Source organism: Phytophthora cinnamomi, assembly GCF_018691715.1.
Source record: "Phytophthora cinnamomi strain GKB4 chromosome Unknown Contig0, whole genome shotgun sequence".
NCBI lineage: Eukaryota > Oomycota > Peronosporomycetes > Peronosporales > Peronosporaceae > Phytophthora > Phytophthora cinnamomi.
The window spans coordinates 3,216,974-3,229,558 of record NW_027150933.1 but is presented as its reverse complement, the minus strand read 5'-3'; the positions used below and the strand labels follow the sequence as shown (position 1 = coordinate 3,229,558).

General features: G+C 52.2%; 1 protein-coding gene across 1 annotated transcript; it reads right to left on the bottom strand.

Moving 5' to 3' along the window:
• Positions 1 to 1,549: 1,549 nt before the first annotated feature.
• On the bottom strand, positions 1,550 to 2,191 carry IUM83_02123 (uncharacterized protein; the record flags this gene model as incomplete). Its single annotated transcript, XM_067926021.1, has 1 exon — positions 1,550 to 2,191. The coding sequence occupies one exon, from the start codon at positions 2,189 to 2,191 to the stop codon at positions 1,550 to 1,552; it is 642 nt and encodes a 213-aa protein (XP_067801039.1).
• Positions 2,192 to 12,585: the final 10,394 nt, after the last annotated feature.

The following is a 12,585-nucleotide window of genomic DNA, read 5'->3' as shown; positions in this document are numbered from 1 at the left end:
GTAGCGTTCTCCGACGCTCACCACACGCAGCCTTCCGTGCGGTTTATGAAGATTCCAATTCCCGTTGTGCGCAGCCAGCTGGATGGCGTTCCTGCCCACGGACAGTACCGCCGCTCTCTGCTAGAGTCCCATAATCTATTAGTATTCATCCCATAAACCGCGTCCCGTATAGCATCCCGTAATACGTATCCGAAGGATATATATATACAGTATAGCTGTCGTCCTACTCACTCTGCATTTATCGACAAACCACTACGCATAAACTCACGGGAGACTAACCCCCCCCCCCCCCCCCCCCCGACCTGAAACCTTTCACTACTCGTCCCAAGTTCGAAGTCATGAAGTTCGTCATTGCGGTTGTACTCTCCTCGCTCCTGATCGTCGGAACCTCCGCACAAAATTGGTCGTGCGCGGCGGCTTCCAATATTCAATGCACGGGAGGTGGTGATACTACGCAAGTCTGTGGAAGTAACGGTGCCACCTACGCGAACAAATGCGAATTTAACAGGGCCAACTGCGACAACAAGGGGTGGAGAGTGCTGCACAACGGCATGTGCCGCAGGGACGAGGGCCACCGACTCCGGATTTAACCTGCCAGATTGAGGGTCCGTTGTCAATCTGAAGGGATAAAAACCAGCATGAAAGATAAGTTTGTGAAGGGAACCTTTAGTGGATTACAGTGTAGTACCGTGCGTATAGGAATAACCCCTTGTCAAGAGGCAACCTTGCGGAAAAATACAGATAGTAGTGCTACAGTAGTATTACTTGTTGATGTGACTAAGTCAGGTTTTACATGATGTTGATGAAGATATTGCGAACTCGTTCTCACGGCCACGACGGTTAACTGCCACTTGGATATCGTCAAGTGGCTGCAGCCTTCCTCACTTAGGCTACACATAGTGTTCTGGCTGCAATTGAACAGCATTGAAGGAAAAGGGTTTTCTCTGTCAAGCGACTTTCCATAATCTGACCAACGAGCTAGAAGTTGGCGAATTTACGGAGTGCGTCGCCAAGGCAGGACAAACACTGCCACGAACACGCAGCCACTCAAGTGCCATCGATTCTTCTAGCGGTCTACGAATCGAGAGGACTACCTTGGCACGGAATCTACGAACTCGTCTCATTTGGACAAACGCTAGCTTACAATGAGCAATTCTCTGGATATAATCCAGAGTCGACAGGCGAGTGCCACCATTATTAGCTTATCACATAATACTTACTCCATTGAATATGATCTGTGATGTTGACGATCTGTTCGTGTTTATGCCTGTTATTTCAATAGCCGGTTTGTTTTACAAATTATGCTGCTATGTTGACCCAGATTAAAAAAAAACTCTATTGCATAGCCTCTAAGCAACGATAATACCTTTTACAAATGATGTATATGTCTACTCAAGCGACATCCGTCGGATTTTCCTCTTCTCGAGCAAAGCACCAAAAGAGATTCGTGGCTGGTGTGAAGGTGAACGAGTCTATTAAGTATAAAAATCGCTACGACAGCGGATTGAAGACAAAGGTGAACAGATGGTTACAGACGTTCGATTAGCTTCTACGGGATTTTAATGACGCAGAAGGAGACAGCGAAGCATCCCAGACGCTCAATGATGTCGAGGAAACCCAGCAACAAGTTGTACGCCGCGAAGGGGCCGCCATGCTCATATTGATCGATATCACCTTCCAAGGCAAACTCAATGACGCCCCAGCGCGATTCGGAAGCTTCAGCAGCACGAGCATCAGCGGCAGGATCAGCGATAGAACCCCCAGCTGGCGACGTTGGAGGTGAAGGCACAGGCGATACAAGCGAAAGCACAGTCTCAACGACAGACTCAGCCGAGTCCGAAGCACTAGGAGCCGATGTCGCGCCACTACGCGACAGCAGAGGCGACGCAGAACGAAGCAAAGACGCAGAAACGACCGGCGAAGACTGTTCAACGCGGTAGGAGACCCATGTGTAGGCCAACGAAGCTCCATCCGACAGTGATGTTGGCGATTGCGAGCCCAAGAACTCGTAAAGTTCCTCCTCGGTTATGCCGCCGAGAGGGCCGAAAGAGCAAGCCCGCTCCGGTTCTGGGGCCGGAGACACCATGCAGTCAGCCGCGGCTAGCAGGTCGAGGCTGAGGTCTGGCTCGGCCTCAACTCTTCCTTCGAGCGGCGGCACCTGCACCCCTTGGTTGGAGCTTTGCTGGACCATGGTAACTACCGATGGCAACCTCAAAGAGGGACCAGCTCCTCCCATGTCCAGCGTCATTCGAAGCATAGGTACTTTGAAGCCGGACAAGCACACCAGGACCTCTTTGGCTCACCCGAGCAAATTTCCGAATGATTGGCTATTTGTGGGTGGACGACTCCTTGAGGATAGGTGAGAGTAACATGTGTAACTATTGTTAAGAGTATTCCTTAGGATAGGTGTTGACACGATACAAACTTTAGTATATAAGCAGTGTAGGGCAGTCTGTGGGAGCGCCACTCCCAACTACCCGAATTGCGCGGGGCAGGCAGCTCACTTTCCTTTTTGCCGCTCCCTCAACGCTGTCTTCCCTTCATCTAATTCGTTGATGATTCAGATAGTGAATTTGATGAACATGATGACGCTGTTGGCGATTCAATTGTTGAACTGGCAAGAACATCTAGCCATGTGTCTGATCTAATTTCTGTGGCTGAAGAGGCTGAAAGGTTTGATGGCAGAAATTACTACAATTATTTGTTCGACAATTCCATAGCAGATGCTGGTCGGAAAGGTGCATCCAAGAGACGACGATATTGGTCGTACGCATAACAAGAAGCGTACAAAGTTGGGGGCCAAGCTTGGAACGGATATAAGGCGTCCAGGACTTCGTGAAATCCCGACGAACCTTTAACCGGAACTATTCGAGGACATTGTGTACTCAGCGTTCAAAGCACTGCATCCAGTCCAGATCGCCATGGTAATGGTGGATTACACGCGAGTGACATCAAAATTCCTAAGACCTACAGGCCTGCGATTCGCTCCAAGTAAGCTACGTTTTGGCGTGAAGCTGTGGACGCGGAGATAGTTTTCTTGAAAGCCAAATGAGTGCAAAGGCATATTCTACGTTCGGAATTGCCTTGCGGGCAGCAGACCATCAAGACCATGGGGATACTCGATGCGAAGACAGACCATCGTGAGGTACCGAGCACGCATAGTTGCACGTGGCGCCAAACAGCGATTTGGTATTGACTTCACATATACCTTTTGTAACGGGGTTACACACACAAGTGACAACAGTCACTTGTGCACGATAACGGTCACAAGTGACAACTGTCACTTGTGCATGACATTTGTCACTTATGGTTTAACAGATAAATATCTGTTAAAGGTTTTAGATACTTCCTCACATTGGTGTAAGACACACCAATGGATACATTGAAGTGGGCCACCACAATTAGTGGTCCACACATACCCAAAGATCCTATTGGTAGAAAGCAGCATCTTTCTACCAATCAGAGTCATGCATATTAGCGGGGCTCTGACAGCCAGCCGCTGTCAACCCTTTCATAGATGATAAACAGTTTTTAGCAGATTTTAGAGGAAGATCAATTTACAAACAATACAGTTCTCATTTTACCTTAAACTAGCTACTTGGTGTTTTATCTGATTTATATTATACTTGTGGACTCAAGTATAATTAATTCAAATTATTAATAAACTCCTACGCTTCCTCATACACGCAGCGCGACGTGTAAGCTAAAGTAGCGAGCCAAAGTAGGCCCACTACACCTGGTAGGACTTTGTAGTCCGTCCAACGACCGACTACTTGACGTTCGTACGAGGTGTACGAACGCGGAGCCGAGAACCACATGAGCACGGAGTGCCCATGGAGAACTCCAATACGCCTGCAACTCATGTTGCACGCGCGGACTGCCCCCACCTGTCGGATCCAGAGTGGGAGGCCCTCCAACGACTGTCAACAGTCATTGGGGAGGCGGCGATAGCTACAATGCTGCGTACGCTATCGCCGACGGAGCAACATGGTGTTGCTCTGGGATTCATCATGAAGGAGCAGCGCGATGCTGCTTCCTCAGTGACGGCGTCGTCAGGGACGACACCGCGTGCTCAACCATTAAAGTTGAGCGTAAGCAATTACGTGGGAAGAGAGGGCGAGCCTCTCCTCCGATGGCTTGTCGAACTCGACACAGCCATTGCGGCTCGACGTATCGTCGACCCGTTGTCAAAGGTTGCGTTCGCCATGTCATGTCTTGGCGGACGAGCGAGGAGTTGGGCGTACGGACGCCGACTCTCAGATCCTACGTGCTTTAGCACGTACGAGATATTCAAGGAGGAGCTCAAACAAGCGTTTGAGCCCCCGCAAAACGAATTCCGGTCGAGGGCGGAGTTCCTCGACCTGCAGCAGGGTAAGCATGACGTCCATGCTTACGCGCAGCGTGCACGGTACTTGGTCTCGAACATTTTGACCAACCCGATAGACGAGGCGACTAAAGTCGTCACGTTCATGAAGGGACTGAGAGATGGGCCTGTGAAGACCTATCTCTTCCGAGAGTACCCGAGTACTCTCGAAGCTGCGATTACTCTTGCCATGCAAGAAAAGGTTAGCCTGCGGCAGGCTAAACTGCATGTGAACGTGCCGAGGCCGCAACCGCGCCCGGTAGCGAGGCCGGGAGGTCCGGAACCAATGGACCTCTCGAACGCAGCAACTGCTGGTTACCAGCAGCAGGGAGGTAACGTGCGATGCTTCCGTTGCGGAAGGATCGGTCACTTTGCACGGGAGTGTACAGCTCCCATGCCCCCTGGGGGTGGTCGTCGTGGCGATGCTAGGCATCTCCGCGGACCAACAAAAAACGCGAACATCCAGTAGGCGCGAGGCGCCCTACTGGTAATGCAGTCGCGCGTGCCGACATCGGACACGCGACACTGGGGACTGCAGCCCCCAGTGAGACTAGCTCTCACTGCAAGAAACAAGATGACAGGCCAAACCTAGTCATCTTGAAGGTTTACTCGAAGAGAGCGAGTGACTCTCTTCGAGCTTTGGTGGATTCAGGCGCGTCGAACAACTTTGTTCGACTACGAAGCCTGCCGAGACTTGACTTCGAGATGGTAAATGTACCTCGAAGTCTTCTGGAGGTACGACTGGCAACAGGTACCATCGTGAAGACCGAGAAGCGCGACGTGAACGTGCGCTTCTCGTACAAACAACGAGTGTTTGTCGAACACTTTATCGCCCTGGACCTGGACGATAAGTTCGCCATTGTTATGGGCATACCGTGGCTTGCACGGCATGATCCGGTAATTGACTGGAAGAAGCGCACGCTCGTGCGCTTCGGACGCGACAGCGGAACAGAGAGCGATGGCCCTGTTACCGCAGCGCGCGCACCAGCAGGTGCGCGCGGCTCACCAGTCGAGACAGCCCTTTATGCTGCTGTCCCGGAGTGCCCAAGAAGTGCGCGAGGGCGCGCACAAGTGAGACCCACGTCGGCAATGCTGCCGACGTCGGAAGAAAAAGATGTGTTGATTCCGGGAACCAACACCCACGTTCAAGCGTGTAAGGGACAGTCCCTGACCCGAAGCGGTCAGGTCGACAACGACGCGTCGGCTCCGGGAGCCGACGCACCCTCGGTCATGAGGGGCTCCGCCAATGAATGGCGTCGAGGTGACGAAGGCGTGTCAACTCCGGGAGTTGACGCTGCAAACAGTGCGGACGGTTGCAAACGTACCGCACTGACGCAATTTGCATGCTGTCGTGCAGCCGGGCTGCACGACGAAGCGCCATGCGATCAAGCCGGGCTTGATATCGCGCGCCCGCAGACAGGGTCTGCCGGCGAAGGGACACATTACCGTGCAGCCGGGCTGCACGAAGGAAAATGCGGTCAAGCCGGCCTTGATACCGCGCGCCCGCGGACAGGGTCCGCCGGCGAACAACTGTCCACGGCCGGGCCTGGACCAGAAGAACAACTGTGCGGAGCCCGGCTCCGCACAACAAGAAGACGGCGCAAGCGGAAAACGCTGCGCAAGTCTCGGTCCGGGACCGAGACGCAACAAGAGCAGTCTGCTGGGCAGACTGCGGCGGTGACGCCGAATGTCAAGACGCTAAGCGTCTTGACGCGCACCGATACTGGATTCCAGTATCGTGACATGGAACTCGCTAGTCCTCCGACGACGGCGTCGGAGTTGACTTCACTTCCAGTCATGAGCTGGAAGCGCTTCACGCGCGACTTGCACGATGGACGCATCGAGCAAGTCTGCGTTCTTTCGGACAGCGAAAGAACGAAGAGCGAGCGAGAGCGAAGAGCTGAGGCAGCTCTTCATGGGAAGTACCACTGAGAGTGAAGACACTCTCAGTGCGAAGACGAAGCGAGAGCGCTTCGAGGAACAAGGTTGGGACTCGCTGAAGTCGAGTCCCTATTACGAATTGTTGAGGGAGTACAAAGACGTACTCCCGGAAGACATTCCTGCGGAGCTTCCGCAGGATAAGGGCATTCAGCACGAGATTGATCTCGTGCCGGGCACGAAGTACTGTGTCACGCGGCAGTGGCCACTGCCGCGAGAGCAAGTGAAAGCGATCGACGACTTCTTTGAAAGTCGTCGTAAAGCAGGACAAGTGCGGGAATCAAAGTCCCCGCACAGTGCTCCGACGTTCTGTGTCAAGAAGCCACAGGGCGGATGGCGCATCGTTCATGCTTACAACAAGCTGAACGATGCGACGGTACCGGCGCAGACGCCGATACCACGAAAAGCTGCTATCATCGATTCGTTGGCCGGGAGCACCGTTTACAGTGCTCTCGACTTGCGAGATGGATTCTATCAGATCCTAATGCGTGAGAGCGATACCCCTCTCACGGCAGTGAGCACGCCAAGTGGCATGCTCTGGGAGTGGCTAGTAATGCCACAGGGGCTCAAGAACGCCCCTGCGACCTTCAACAGGTGCGTGACGCACTTGTTGCCTCGGTGCGCGACTTCGCACCGAGCTACTTCGATGATGTATTCATCCACAGCCGGGCTGTGGACGAGAAGACCGACGTAGAGATGCACAGGGTGCATCTCCGGAAGCTACTTGAGCTTATGCAAAAGCATAAGCTCTACGCGAACCTGAAGAAGTGTATCTTCGGGGCGAGCGAGATACCCGTCCTCGGGTGTCTCGTAGGGAAGAATGGTGTCCGCCCTGACCCGGAAAAGGTCAGAGTGATCAATGAATGGCCAACGCCTTCAAGTGTCAAGGAACTGAGGCAGTTCCTTGGCTTGGCCACGTACTTGTGCAAGTACGTGGAGGGTTATGCGGGCAAGATCCGCCCGCTGTCACAGCTTCTTAAGAAAGAAGCTGTGTGGAATTGGACACCCGATTGCCAAAAGGCATTCGATGCAGTCAAGCGGGGCTTGACTGAGGCGCCGATCTTGGCAGTGGCTGACCAAGATCGCCCATTTCACGTAGTGTGTGACGCATCCGATTTCGCGATCGGATGCGCGTTGATTCAGCACGATCACGAGGGCCGTGATCGTGTCGTCTATTACCAGTCGCGTCAGCTGAAAGCAGCTGAGCGTAATTATCCGGTACATGACAAGGAACTCCTTGCCATGAAATATGCACTCGCAAAGTTCCGAGTGTATCTACTTGGAAGTAGACCATTTGGGGTCTACACCGACCATGCTTCACTGCGCACCGCAGTGAAGTCGCCACACATATCACAAAGAATGGCGAGATGGCTCTCATTCTTTGCGGAGTATAACTTCCGGGTCGAATACAAACACGGAAGATTGAATGTAGTGGCCGACGCGTTATCACGTCGGACGGTTTATGCAGAAGCTGCTGACGTCAATGCCATTGACGCCATGCGATCGAGCAAACCCACATCATCTCTGTTGGATGATGTGAAGGCCGCGTACGCGCACGACGCGGACGCGAAGCTCATGCTGGCCTATGGCACAGCGCCTTCTGACAAGTCCCGTCAGAAGTTGCCTAAGCACCTTCGTGCGCGTGCACACCGATATCGGGTGCACGACGGACTGCTTCTTTACAATGCAGTCGACGACAACGCGACCCGCGTTGTCGTGCCGAATGGCCATGAGGATCATGTACGAATATCATGATGCCCCGACTGCGGGACATCTCGGACGTGAGAATACTTACGTCCTTCTCACGCGCGATTTCTACTGGCATCACCAGTATAAGTGGGTGCGCAAGTACGTCCGTGCTTGCGAGGTATGCCAACGCGTAAAGCCTGCGCCGTTTGCGCAGGCTCCATTACAATCACTACCGACTCCGTCGGAGTGTTGGAAGTCCATGTCATTGGACTTCATCTTTGGTCTTCCCCCGGACAGCGGAGGGAATACCGGTGTTGTGGTCTTCGTCGACCGCTTCAGCAAGATGGTACATCTTGCTGCGGTGCCGGTAGAGGTGACCGCGAAGCAGACGGCCCGTCTGTTTGTCGACATGGTGTTCAAACACCATGGCATGCCGTCCGACATCGTGTCGGATAGAGACCCGCGCTTCACAGCGCACCTGTGGCAAGAAGTGTTTACACTTCTTGGGAGCCAGCTTTCCATGTCGACTGCGGATCATCCGCAGACGGACGGTCAAACCGAGCGCGTGAATCGCGTGCTCGTCGACATTTTGAAGAGCTACGCTCACTCGTTCCAAAACTGGAGCGAGTGTTTGTCGATGACGGAATTCGCCATCAACAACTCGGTGCATGCCTCGACCGGGCATACACCGTTTTATGTGAATGCCATGCGGCATCCCCGTCTGCCGAGTTTACTCGGAGTGGTGGCTCCCACTTTAAGTGGGGGAGGATCTACGACTGCAACACAGCAGTCGCAAAAAGCCGCTGACACTTGGACGGTGTCAACCGCGACAACAAGGACCAAGACAACCAGGTCTGCGCGGGGCGCAGACCTTGGCAGGAAGAACCAACGGTCAGCGCAGTGCGCTGACCCCCATAACAAGGAAAACGAGTCTGTGCTCTGCACAGACTCCACAAGGAACAAGGACCACGGGTCTGCGCAGGGCGCAGACACCGCGAAGAACCACGCAGAGGTCGGGCCTCTTGCGGAGAGCGAGCTGAACGAGTTCAGCTCGGATGCGATTGACTTTATCAATAAAAGACAAGCCGTAATTCGGTTTGTCCAGGACACGATTGCAGCTTCTGTGGATAAACAGAAGCTGAACGCCGATAATATTGGCAGGCACAAATGAATTCAACGTGAATTCATTGGTTTTGTTATCTACTCAAAACCTGCCCAAACATGCAGTTTCGGATTTCGGAGCAAGAAAGCTTGCTCCGCGCTTCATCGGGCCATTCACGGTGATGGCACGCCATGGTAACGCATACACGCTAGACATACCGTCTACCATGCGGCTCCACCCGACATTTTATGTCGGGCGGTTAAAGCCATACTTCCAGCACGAGCCAAGTGGCTCGTCTGACCCGAAGAGACAGACTCGATAGGGGAAACCCTCCTCTCCAGCGCGTAGTCGCGCTGGAGCAGTTAATACAGTCGGGCCTACAGCCCGACCGGCACGTTCAAGGCGGTCTGGGAGACCGCCAGAGCCGGGACACGAAGGAACAGAGCGGCAACCGCCACGCTCTGAATGTACTCCACGACCGTCACTTGGTCGTGGAGCAACACGAGAGGAAGGTCAACACGGCGTTGACCATCGGAGCGTGTTTCCACCACCTCCGCCACCGCTGCGAGACGCACGCGGAGAAATTCGCTGGATCGTCCAGCGAATTGTTGATCATAGGAAAACAATCCGAGGTCCGGATTGTTTTCGCATTCGTTGGAGAGGTTTCCCTCCCCAACACGACACGTGGGAACCACGGAACGTCCTGATGGAAGACGTTCCGGACATGGTGAAGGAGTACGAAACCCAACACGCACTACCAGCAAGAAGGTAGTGCGAGCGCTGTAGTAATCTACAACGCCTGACGCCTCGCGTGCTAGATAATTAGCACGGAGATCATTGAAGCTCTCAGGTATACATATAGTATACCTGTTGTGGTCGCGGTTGCTATTACGCACCGCCACCTGGACGGACAGTGCGCACGACGCACGGACACCAGCCTCCACCGCAACAGCGTGGAGTTGCTAATACTTGCCACTTCGAGAAGGACTCGAAGTGCTTTGGCGCTTGCTTACCCGATCACGGTAAGCAACAGAAATTCGCTTAGAGATGTCGACGCATAGACGCGGTCGACATCGAAGAATCGTACACAGACACTGTGTTGTATTTCCCCGTGGTAGCGGCGCACCTCGCGCTACCGCGCATTGTACACAGCAACAGAGAGTTTACACTCTGTTGCAATGGTGGTCTTCACCTTGATCGTGCTCATTGCGGATGAGCACGGAAACCCCAGCACAAACAATTGACAAGCAGTCAATATTAATTGACGTGTCGAGACCGACACGTCTAAGCTTAACGGGGGGGTGGTGTAACGGGGTTACACACACAAGTGACAACAGTCACTTGTGCACGATAACGGTCACAAGTGACAACTGTCACTTGTGCATGACATTTGTCACTTATGGTTTAACAGATAAATATCTGTTAAAGGTTTTAGATACTTCCTCACATTGGTGTAAGACACACCAATGGATACATTGAAGTGGGCCACCACAATTAGTGGTCCACACATACCCAAAGATCCTATTGGTAGAAAGCAGCATCTTTCTACCAATCAGAGTCATGCATATTAGCGGGGCTCTGACAGCCAGCCGCTGTCAACCCTTTCATAGATGATAAACAGTTTTTAGCAGATTTTAGAGGAAGATCAATTTACAAACAATACAGTTCTCATTTTACCTTAAACTAGCTACTTGGTGTTTTATCTGATTTATATTATACTTGTGGACTCAAGTATAATTAATTCAAATTATTAATAAACTCCTACGCTTCCTCATACACGCAGCGCGACGTGTAAGCTAAAGTAGTGAGCCAAAGTAGGCCCACTACACCTTTTCTCCATTGGCACGAATGACGACATTCAGGTAGCTTGTTGCTGTTTGCATCATTTGAACTCGATGATCTACCAAGGAGACATGAACGAGGCATTCCTTAACGTATGAAACAGCATATGGAAGCGGTCGAAGACTACCGGTGTGAAGATGATGGAATAATGTACATAGTCGAAAATACTTTGTGCGGGCTGCGCCGGTCCAGTCTAGAATGAAGCAGCGAGGTGAATCGCGGGTTTGTGGAATACGGCTTTAAGCAGTGTGAGGCTGAGCCATGCCTTTACTTCTACCACAAGACGGCGAGTTCGCCATCGTGCTTCTGTACGTTGATGAGATACTGTGCGCGACGAACAACGTCACGACGAGAATATTTGAGCTGTTAGACCATACCTATGGAGTAGAGGACCAATGTCTCCTCAACACATACCTCGATGTGCAGTTAGAACAATATTGGAATTCATCAGACGAAGTACTGCGAAGAAGTTATCGAGCGATTCCATTTATGGACACTCACCCAAGAAGGGTTTGATGGAAACGAACATGCGTTTGGCTGCGGAAGACACTGATATGGGTCGACGCAAGGAGGACTCGTGAACGGCAAAAACTTCCCGTTTCGTGAGCTGGCTAGATCCCCATGTAGGAGAACAGACCTTATGTTCTCTGTTGGACAGCTTAGCAGATACGTGCAAACGCCTACACAGCAGCACATTGGCACCGCCAAGAGAGTGCTGAGATACCTAGGTGGGACCAAGATGAAAGGAATTTTATACACCAGGAACAAGTCAGCAGCGCAAAACCCCGAATGAATTATTGATGCATATTGCGACTCCAATTGGGGCAGTGATCCTAACACGCGCAAGAGCATCACAGGGTTAGCTCACTGCATGCTGGGAGGTGCAATTTCGTGGACATCAAGACGCAAGGCCTTGTCGCGAAATAAACCGCTGTGGTGGAGTATGTTGCAGCATGCGAGGCATGTGTGGAGGGCCAAGGGCTATACAACATGCTGGTCCAAGTTTTTCCAGACTTGGAGTCCAGGTTTTGTACTGTCATCGATAACCAAGTAGCCGACGTAATGGCTACTAATCCAACCTACAGTCGCATGCCGCGCCACATCGATCTACGTTGATACTACGTGTGTGACAAGTGGCAAAGAAGTCATGGACTTGTGGGAGGTGAAGACTGACGTGAATCCTTCCAGTCTCATGAAGAAACCACTGGCCAGCGGTACGCTCGAAACATTGAGTGTTACGATCGGTTATCTAAGCAGCATCTTTCTCAGTGACTAGATTCACTTCGGAGGAGGACGTGTTGGAAACAGCACCACGTTTTGTCACAACCAGTGAAGTTGATGTCAGCTTCTGGAACAAGCTAGCGGTGGGATGGTAGAAACGTCGTAGCACTGATTTCGCGCTCGGCGCGTTCTCAGTCCGAAAGTTTCCCTAAGAATAGCAAGTTGTTTGTGAGTGAGTCCGATCCGCGCTCCGTTAGTATGTATGCAATACCACAGGGCGGTCGTGCATTTGGTGAATTCTGTCAATTGGTGGGATGCCATTTTTGCAAGTCTAGAAAGAGCGTCTTTTTCTTGCAAACCGCTACTTTTTGTAGTCTAGCATTCGAATTTGTGTGTCACACCAAAGACTTCAATTAGCTATACCACGAGC